The sequence below is a fragment of the Morus notabilis genome, unplaced genomic scaffold (assembly GCF_000414095.1).
Source record: "Morus notabilis unplaced genomic scaffold, ASM41409v2 Scaffold1338, whole genome shotgun sequence".
Lineage (NCBI taxonomy): Eukaryota > Viridiplantae > Streptophyta > Magnoliopsida > Rosales > Moraceae > Morus > Morus notabilis.
Window position 1 is genome coordinate 127,928 of NW_010358079.1, and position 10,764 is coordinate 138,691.

Below are 10,764 nucleotides of genomic sequence, written 5' to 3' on the forward strand. Positions count from 1 at the left end.
TAATTTACCCCAAAAAAAAAAAAAAAAAAAAAGTATTATTATTATTGTACCAGGACTTTCTCAGTTAAGCCAATCTACTGATAAGATTAATTTTTAATTATTAATTTTATTTAAAATTATATTAAATTAAAAATGTATATAAAGTATATATTTTTTAATATAAACATGACAGTTAAAAAGTAAAAATTTACTTGAGAAACTCTCAAAAAATAAAGTAGGCATTCACTTTAATTAAAATTGAGATGTAATTTTAATTTGAAAATATTTTTGAAACTTGTTAAAATCCTAAAATAGCTCTCTTTTATACTTTAGTTGATTTAATATCATCAATTTTAGGCATTCACTTTTTTTAATCTTTTTCTATATAGCTGTTTCTATTCACAGATAATACTAGGCTTAATTTTAATTGAATCTAACAAGTTTTTACTAATTAAAAATTCAAAAATTCTTTTGTTATTCTTGAAGAATAGAAGTCCAACATTGCATTTAACTTTGATTTTTAAAATTTCGCAATTTACTTTTAAGAACATTACTAGACTTATTTTTAAGGGTTTTTGCCTCCATTAATTCCTGAAATATAAGCATCATAAGAAGTTGCTCTTATAAATAATATTAGTTGAACATCACTTGTTATGCACGTGGGGAATAATTTGTGTGTTAAGTTTTAATTACCATATTATTATATTTTTAATTTGTTTTATAATAAAGACCTTAGTTATTACACAACTAACACAAACATCTTTATAAGTATCGCCATTGAAATAACAAGAAAGCTCTTAGCAAAATAAAAATAAAAACAAAAAACAAAAAAATATTAAGCACAGGTACATATGAAATAAATTATGTTAATAAGAATGAAGCAAGATAAAAGTTGCATTTTAAAATCATCCAATAGAATCAAATTAAAAAAATTAAATAATAAGGCATAAACAAGGAGAAATGCATGTCATAATAAATTTTTTTTTCCAAAAACAAATTTTTGAAAATGAGACACATTTGAGAGTATATAAAATTTGAATATAAAATTAAAAAAGGAGCCAAAGGGAGAAAAAAAATAAAGTTTTAGGAAATGAAGAAAAAAAGTAAGAAAAGACAAAACTGAATAAATAAATAAATTTTAAGGTAAAAAAGCAAGAAGAAAAAAGAGAAAAATAAAGAATTGAAGAAAAAGGAGGGGCAACAAAGAAAAAATGAGGGACTAAAGACAAAAAGAAACTAAAGAAGGAAAAAACAATTTTAAAAAAAGAAGTAAAAGAAAAAAAAGAAACGTAGGGGGTGGGATTTTCGACCAAAACATAATCGTTTTAGTCGGAAGTCCTTAAACAGTGAAAACTTTTGAGCTTTCTAATATATAGATAACAGATGATTTCACATATATATTATCACTAGTAAAAGTTCAGGTGTTGCTGTGAAAAATATTTATTGAATTATACAAGAAATTAGGAATTTTTATAATATATGATTAATTTATATATGCATACATATATAGATATTCTAGTTAAAAGTTTATTATAGCTTTTGTCTTCCTTTTTTAATACAAATGTAATAAAAAAAATTAATAACAATAATTAAGAAAGTTGAAAATCTTTAATTATATATAGTGTAAATCAAAAGATTTAGAAGTAGTTATATTATCTGGTCTTTAGACGTTTTCTAGGTGGGTCTGTTGCCTTTAATTCAGAATTAAAATGATAAAAGATATTAAGATATGTATTTAAAATAATAAATGTTGATTTTTATTGATAATTAATATAAATTAGTAAATATAAGAACAAATGAAGAAATAAAAAACTGAGAACAAAAGCGTACAATTAGATCATAGGGCAAAAAAGACCCAAAAGCCCCTCTGTAGGAAAAGGAGAAGAAAAGAAAAAAAAATAGACAAATTTAGGTCTCGTTCACTTCGCGGATTCGAGTTTTCAATTCAAGTTGAGATGTGACATTTTCTGAGAGCTTTTCACTGTAGCAGAAAAAATTAGATATGACATTTTCTGATAGCTTTTTACTGTAGAAACTTAGAACTGAAAATTCGAATCGGTGAAATGAACGATGCCTTAACAATTCAAATTTAAGGGGCAAAACCAGTATTCTACTGTACTATATACAACAAATCATGCCTTTTTTTAATATATAATAAAGTGCAAAATTTTTAATTTTAAAAGGTTTTTAAAAAAAATGTATTTTGCGTTGTTTGATAAAATTAGTTTTTGTTAAATTTAAATTATCACGTGATGGTTATCTTTATTTAATTACACAAATTCATTGTAAATTTTCAATAAATTATTAGAATTATCAAAAAGTTAAAAGAAATAATTTACTAAAAAAAGAGTATCACAATCCTTAAAAGACGATTAATCTTATAACAATATCATTTGAGGTTAATACATATGGTTGAGTGTGTGAATATATGCGTGTGTTAATCAGGATTCGAATCTTAGTGGTTTTATTCTCTTAATAAAATGGGAGCCATCTTTACATTGTGTGTATATTTATGTATAATATTAAAATATGCTAAAGAAACTAATTCTATCACAACTTTTTGTGTTAGTCTAAAAATAATTAGTGTGTTAAGAGATTGTCACACTAATTAATAATGAAAAAGAATAATGTTAGAGATATCAATTTAAATATCAATTTTTACATAATAATTGATGTGATATGTGAGTTGTTATTTTTTTATTATTAAGTGTTTAAAATATTATCACGTTAATTAATAAAAGAGATTACATTGATTAATAAAAAGATAACAATTCGCGTGTTACGTCAGTTAGTACACAAAAATTAAAATTAAAATTGGTGTCTCATAAAAAAATTATATATTTTTTAATTAAAATAAGAGAACATCTGCTATAGAATTAGCATTAAAATTGACGTCTCAAACACTTCTCGTAATATTCTAAAACCGTACTTTAATTTCTAAAACCAGCCGTTCATTTTGGGCAACAATGCTAGTTGGCTTTTGAAAACATTATCATGAGGAGCACGAGCCACATGGACAAACCAAAAAACTTTATTTTTATTTAAAAAAAAAAAAAGATTTGTTGAGATGTCGTATTAGAAACCAGTGAACAAACAACTTGGCAGCAAAGTTGGACCATTTTTCGAAGGTCTGTTAATGTCGGTTGTGTGATTTAATTTTTAATAAATAAGTTAAAATATTAAACATATATATAAAGAGAGAGAACGAAAATTCTCGATATATATGGCTACATTCAACGTTATAGTTGTTGTGAGTGTCTCTCTCTCTCTTCCTTGCGACACCTCTCTGCTTTCCTTGTAGGTTGAAACACGCAAAACCAGAGTTCGAAGAGAGAGAGAGAGAGAGAGAGAGAGAGAGAGTTTTGCCAAGGAATTTGTACTTTATAGCCTAATTTGGATCTGGGTTTTGCCTGAATTGACTTGGCTGACTTGCAACCAATAGTGGGTATTTTTTGGATTTAGCTTTTTTTTTCTCCTTTTTTTAGAGAGAGAGAGAGAGAGAGAGAGAGAGAGTTTTAAGGATGTCTTGGAAGAGCAGAGGAGGGATGGAGTCAGCTTCGAAGAGTGTGGTGTCTCGGAAATGGACTCTCTTTCTTTGTTTTGGCTGCTTTTGTGCTGGGTTGCTCTTCTCCGACAGGTAATTTCATTTATTTTCTGTTTATTCTTGTAAAGTTCCAAACTTTTTTTTTTATTTGGTTCTTTCAATCCATATGTTGTTGGTTGTGAAGAGAAATTTGGGAAGTTGACCTCTTGTTGGACAGAAATATTGGGACTCTTTTTTGTGTTTTAGGATATGGGATCTGTGAATTTTGTGAAAATTCTTGTCAATTATGTGTCTGGTGAGCAGTAGATTATAACAATTGTGAATTGTGATGAGAAATGGTTGACTTTTTTTAATTTCGTTTTGATGGGTTTGTTTACTATATTGTATAGTAAATGAGTAATGTCATGAGTGTTTTGAGTTGCTTTTCCGTTGACCATGAGGCTTGTTTCCCGGAAGTTGTTCTCTCTCTCTCTCTCTCTCTCTCTCTCTGTGAATTTGATCTTTACTTGGATACTTTTGTGATTATGATGCTAGAATACAGATACAATTTGTGGGGATGTAGTTAAATTCCTGTTTATTATATCACTACACATTATATTTGTTGTGGCAGTGTTTACTGAAATTCTTTTATCAAAAGATGGTTTTGTTCTTCCTTATACAGTTTCTTGGTTTTTTTTCCCCCCTTAAACTGTTCAAGTCTGATTGCTGTTTCACCACCTCGCTTGCCTGTTTGTCTGAAGTCCAAGCTTATCACACGTCTTGAAATAACGCTCCTCCTTTTCTTTTATTGTATTTTATGAGCAATGAAACATCATAAATGATCACCCATCTCAGAATTCTATAGATTTTGTAGGTTCTTCTTAACTGAAATAACTGTTTTGTCATTTTTTTTTTTTGCTTTTTGACAACTTATATTTTAGTTTCATGATATGTCCTGAATCACGAGACTACTTTTAACGGTGTGTATATTTTTTCTTGTTTTATTGGACTACCCTTTGCTATGCCTAGCGAGTGACTCGTTTAAGTTTTCCACTTTATGGATGCACTCAATTGGACCTGGCTCTAAGTCAACCTTTCCCTCATTTTGTTTTCATTTGGTTCCCTCCATGACGGAGATGGAGTATTGGGACTGGCTGTTACTAGCCACTTAATAGGAACTTTAAGAATCTTACTTGGAGGGCTGAACAACATTCCGAATGCTCAGTCGTGGTCTTAATTCCCGTCACTTGAAAGTTGAAAAACTCTAACTTCCTAGTCATGATATGTCCTTGCTTATGCCTCTTCTCCTCTATCGGCTCTATGTTTCGTGTCTTCCATCCTTGCCCTTGCGTATGTTTGTGGGGGGGTTTTTTAGGAAAGAACAAAGTGGGGTGTGGAAATTCACCTTCTTTATGTGCTCTTTATTTTGTCGCATTTCATTTTGATTTTTGACCTCGTTCTATTTTTGTGGGGTGAGCATGCACTTCAAAACCATGTAGTATCTAAATCAACTTAGTTACTTCTTAATGTATGACATACTGATTTAAGGATTTTGGTAATAGAATGTCGATGGTACCTGAAAAGAACATATCAAGAACAACTAGAGTGGATGAGGAAATGCAAACGCTAGTTTCAGGCTGTGATCCAAAAATTGTAAGCATATTTTACGCACACATGTTCTTATTTCTTTTCTTCGCTATATAGGTTCCTTCACCTGGTTTTCTGTGGCATTATATTTTATACATATGTTCGGTGTTGTTTCTTTTCTTAGAAGGATGTAGACCATGAATCAAAGGACGTATATGGAGAAGTTACAAGGACTCATGACGCTATACAGTATGCCACTCGGCCCACTCCAGAGCTACTAATATCTTTGTTCTATAAGAATTTCTGCAATGTATGAACTTATGATGCTTACAAACTGCAGAACATTGGATAAAACCATTTCAAATTTGGAAATGGAATTATCGGCCGCAAGGGCTGCTCAGGAATCCATCCTCAATGGTTCGCCCATAGACGATAATTTGAGAATATCTGGATCAATTAGAAAAAGAAAATACTTGATGGTCATAGGGATCAACACTGCTTTTAGTAGCAGAAAGCGAAGAGATTCTGTTCGCGCAACTTGGATGCCTCAAGGTCTGTGAACTTCAATTGTTATATTGACCCGTATATTTCTTAGTTATTATACGATCCTGACAAAGTTCTCTAATTATAAATCTCTGTATTTACAATCAGGTGACAAGAGGAAGAAGCTAGAGGAAGAAAAGGGCATCATAATGCGGTTTGTGATTGGTCACAGGTAAAGTACTTTATGAGAGGGCGGAAAATTCTGCATATTTTTCAAGTTTTTAAGGGTATAGCCTGTATCGTGCAACTGCGGAGTATATTTTTTTATGTTGTTCTATCGGAGGATTCTTAACCGTCTTTTTTCCTACTTGTCTTTTTGATTGCTAGTGCTACATCTGGTGGTATTCTTGATAAGGCTATTGAAGCTGAGGGCAGAAGGCATGGTGATTTCTTGAGGCTGGTAGAGCTTTTTCTCCTTGCATCTACATCTTTCGTGAAAAAGAAAAGGCCATGTTTATACAAATTATTGGAAAGTCTTAATATATCATGTTATTTCGGAAAACAGCCAAGTCATCTAACCACATTTATATTTTCACCCAAAAAAAAATCATGAAACAGGAACATGTTGAAGGGTATCTTGAATTGTCAGCCAAGACGAAGACATACTTCGCTGCTGCCGTTGCTTTGTGGGATGCAGACTTCTATGTCAAAGTTGATGATGATGTGCATGTAAATATAGGTAATAAAAAAAAAAGGCACCAAATATTCAAACTTTTACCTAGTTGCAATTGACATGTTGAATCATTGTTGTTATCTTTTCGTATGTTGCTTACATTAACACCACTTTTATGATTACTTTTGCAGCAACACTTGGAGCAACTTTGGCAAGGCATAGGGACAAATCTCGAGTGTATATCGGGTGTATGAAATCTGGGCCAGTCCTTGCTCAAAAGTGAGCTAGACCAATACAGTCGATTTCAACTCTTTTAGCTTAAAGAAAATTTTAGCAGTTTTTCTTGATCTTCCTTTGTTTTTCAATTATCAGGGGAGTAAGGTACCATGAACCAGAACATTGGAAATTCGGCGAGGATGGTAACAAGTATTTCCGCCATGCCACAGGACAGTTATATGCTATCTCAAAAGACTTGGCTACGTATATATCAATTAACCAGTACGTATTCATATTCCGTGCAGCCGACTGACTATCCTTTTGCTTAAATCACATGTTTTATTTTCTAACTTGTTTTTCTTGGAATTATCTAGGCATGTGTTACACAGATACGCAAACGAGGATGTTTCACTTGGATCGTGGTTTATTGGCTTGGACGTGGAGCATATTGATGACCGGAGATTATGCTGCGGAACACCACCCGGTAATCTCATAATTCTCTCCTCCATGGAATTACGAGAAAGAACATCCATGCGTTTTGCTTCTTGTGGGATTATGTTATTAAGATATTTGATGCAGTAACTTTTATAAAAGGCTAAAGCATCTAGAAACTGTAAGAATTTTAGAGGGTTATTTTCTATGTATTGATTTGCATTTTGGGCTTTCACAAATCAGCACCTAGTAATTTGGTGATCTCACTAAGTTGTTGGTGGTGCATGTGGGTGGTTCTACGACTCGATTATCACTGTTATATGCGTAAACAAACGTTTGTTTTGCTAATCTTATGAACTCTTACCGTAGATTGCGAGTGGAAGGCTCAAGCAGGCAATGTCTGTGTGGCTTCTTTCGACTGGAGCTGCAGTGGCATCTGCAGATCTGTGGAGAGGATGAAGGAGGTCCACAGGCGCTGCGGAGAAGGCGAGAATGCGTTGTGGAGCGCAGAATTTTGACACAAACCTTTTTTTTTCTCTCTTCCATACTCGGGAAGAAATAATTGTAGATTGCTGTGAGCTTGTTTTGTGCACGTCCGTACAGGGAAATGTTTGTATGTGTATAACACATGATATATGACATATAAATTGTAAAATGAGACCTACAGGCTAAAAGGGTTCGGTGCCCCTTTGGGGATTTCTGCTCCGTTTTAGATGAGGAGAAAGACCCAAATAGCAAATCCTCAGAAGAAGCTAGTAAGCTTTATATATTGTAGTGAAGCATTCTTTTAAAAAGTGATTGGAAAAAAAGCTATTTTTTAAGCCTGCCATGTCTAATGAAGATCCACAATAGGTGCCAGCATTTGCGTGCCCTTTTTAACCTAAATTAAAGCTGTTTCTTTTTGCTCAACTTTTTGTGGGGTTTCATACTTTCAACAGATTTTCATAGCTCCAAGCAAAAAATATTATAAATTACGATTATGAATGCACTATTTTACTTTTTTTTTTTTTTTCCTTTTTGCTCAAAGAATACATTATTTTACTGGGCTTGATGATGAGGCTTCACTTTGCAAACATGTCTTGCCACTGGTTCATTTTGGTAACATATACGTCTCCTTCAGTTCGTCGATTTGAGTTTTCAATTCAAATTGATATGTGATTTTATATGAGAGTTTTTAACTGTAATAAAAAAAGTTAGATGTGACTTTTGTAAGAGTTTTTAACTGTAGTAAAACTGAAATTGAAAACCCGAATCGGTGAAATTAACGAGGTTATAATAAGGTTATAATAAACACCTTAGATCATTCCCAATGTAATGTCAAATTAGGATTCTTGGTGCTAAATTAACATATGTTATATTTGGAGGTAAATTTAGCATAAGTATAGCTTATATTAAATTATGACAATTTATTTCTATTGGTTGATGTATTGAATTTTTAATTTAACAATTACAATATTATAATTTTCAAATTATTATAAAATTAAAAGTTTATTTTTACAAATAACAAAAAATAGATATAACATTTAAAATTGTATTATACACGGGAACTGAAATCAAAATAACAAATCAAATATGTAATTTTCATATATTTTTTTGTGTCAAAAATTGCATTGGTATTAGTATCTGCATTGGAGGTAGTTTTATCATATACACATGTTGATTGTTATCAGGTGATGTCACCCCTTTAAGAAAAATACTTAAGGCACCACTGATGTTAAACACTACAACTGATAGTAAATTAGTCCCATTTATAGATTCATACTATACCGAACCACATTCTATTAGCATTGTTCTCCTCTTAAAATTCTTTTAAGAGTGTGTTTTGCTAGAGGAAGAGAGAGGCGGCGGGAGAATGGTGAAAGGTAAGGGGGTAGAGACTCTTCTTTTGGGCCACAAATTTGTACCTTCCATTAGTGGAAGGATTTATTAAATCCATCAATATAAGCTAAAAAGACTATTTTTCCTTAAATAGAAATAATTAATAAATAGTAAAATAAATAATATAATAATTAGACAAATAACTATCATTATCTATTCAATTCTCCCACCTTTTACAAATTTTACTACAATAATCTTCTTTTTTGTCATTTAACTCTTCATCATTTCTACTGTCAATCCTTTCTACTAAACGAAGACTTAGGATTTATGAGTAAGTGGGTTCATGACACTACAAACCGTGTAATAAAATACTTCTCAGTGGAGAGGATTAAAACAAGGAGAATTTATGATATGATGTGAAAAATATATGGGTAAGACATAATTTTTAACCATTTTAGTAGAATTTGACATAGGTATATTTTTCACACTCCATTCTGGTACAAGTCTCCTAAAATCAAAATGAAAATATTATAGGTTTGAAAGAAAAAAGGAAAAAAAAAAAGACCTTTTTTTGATAAATCGTCCTATTAATAATATCAATTTCTGATTATTAAATCTAATTAAAATCACGTAAAATTTAAAAAATACGTGTTAATGACAAAAATCAGCATAATAACTATGGAAATGAATGGTTTGAAAAGCTCATGTCAGCATGATGTTGGCAATTGACACATAATTTTCCTGAAGTAGATTCCATTTGGGGTTTTCACACACTCACAAGTCACAATTATGGAGGGAAAAAAAAGAAAAAAGAAAAAAGAAGACTTCTAGAAGGTGCAGCTAAAGGACAAATGTTTCAACTCTATTGAGCCAATTACTTATTAGCAGGGTGGGAACTGTTATTATTATTCTGCTACAATGATAAGATTTAAATATAACATAAAAAAATGGTCTTAAAGGATTGTGCGGTCCAATCACACCTTATATTATCTTCTTGTTTTCATACTTCCCCACTTACCATGTGAATTCAGAATAGATTATACAACACAAACGTGGTAATGATTTCTCTGTTGAAGAAAGCGAAGCCCACCACACCACAAGCCTTTTTAGGATCCGTTTAATTCATTAATTTAAGTTAAGATGTAATTTTATGTGATAATTTTTTATTGTAATAAAAAAATTAAATGTGATTATTTTTTATAATTTTTTACTGTAATAAAATTTGAATTTTAAACTCAAATAAATAAAATAAACGAAGCTTTAATTTCTAATTAAAAAAATCAAAAAAAAAAAAAAAACATTACCCGATACAAGGTCTTATCGTAGAAAGACCCTAACGAAGACTTTACTTACCAGCTTTTTCCTATTTTATGACATGTAAAGTAGAGAGTATAGCATAATATTTACTTTTGTGTAATGATAATTTTAAAAATGAGTTTCATAAACTATCAAAAAAATCTTTATTTTTAACGGTTATATCTGATAAGAAATTGTCTGCAGATTTTTTTAAAAAAATAACGTAATTTTAATAAAATCTAATAGTAAAAAACCGTCGTCACTCTTTTAATTTATTAATTCGAATTAAGATGTGATTTTATGTGATAATTTTTTACTGTAATAAAAAAATTAAATGTGATTATTTTTTATAATTTTTTACTGTAATAAAATTTGAATTTTAAACTCAAATAAATAAAATAAACGAAGCTTTAATTTCTAATTAAAAAAATCAAAAAAAAAAAAACATTACCGATACAAGGTCTTATCGTAGAAAGACCCTAACGAAGACTTTACTTACCAGCTTTTTCCTATTTTATGACATGTAAAGTAGAGAGTATAGCATAATATTTACTTTTGTGTAATGATAATTTTAAAAATGAGTTTCATAAACTATCAAAAAAATCTTTATTTTTAACAGTTATATTTGATAAGAAATTGTCTGCATATTTTTTTAAAAAATAACGTAATTTTAATAAAATCTAATAGTAAAAAACCGTCGTCACCACAAGTCACATGTACGACAGGTCGATATATATATATATAGTCGTGTAACTAT

The 10,764-nt window shown here is 30.5% G+C and overlaps 1 protein-coding gene across 2 annotated transcripts; it reads left to right on the forward strand.

Annotated features, from left to right (window-relative positions):
* Positions 1–3,217: 3,217 nt before the first annotated feature.
* LOC21388027 (probable beta-1,3-galactosyltransferase 2) lies at positions 3,218–7,714 on the forward strand. 2 transcript variants are annotated; one of them, XM_010091697.2, is made up of 11 exons: positions 3,218–3,616; positions 5,065–5,155; positions 5,274–5,338; positions 5,430–5,641; positions 5,741–5,804; positions 5,960–6,032; positions 6,191–6,311; positions 6,437–6,524; positions 6,618–6,743; positions 6,836–6,945; positions 7,263–7,714. In XM_010091697.2, the coding sequence occupies exons 1-11, from the start codon at positions 3,501–3,503 to the stop codon at positions 7,409–7,411; spliced, it is 1,215 nt and encodes a 404-aa protein (XP_010089999.1). In that variant the 5' UTR covers positions 3,218–3,500; the 3' UTR covers positions 7,412–7,714. The 2 variants fall into 2 exon arrangements, with proteins under 2 accessions (XP_010089999.1, XP_024017115.1); XM_024161347.1 differs by having other exon boundaries at positions 5,277–5,338.
* Positions 7,715–10,764: the final 3,050 nt, after the last annotated feature.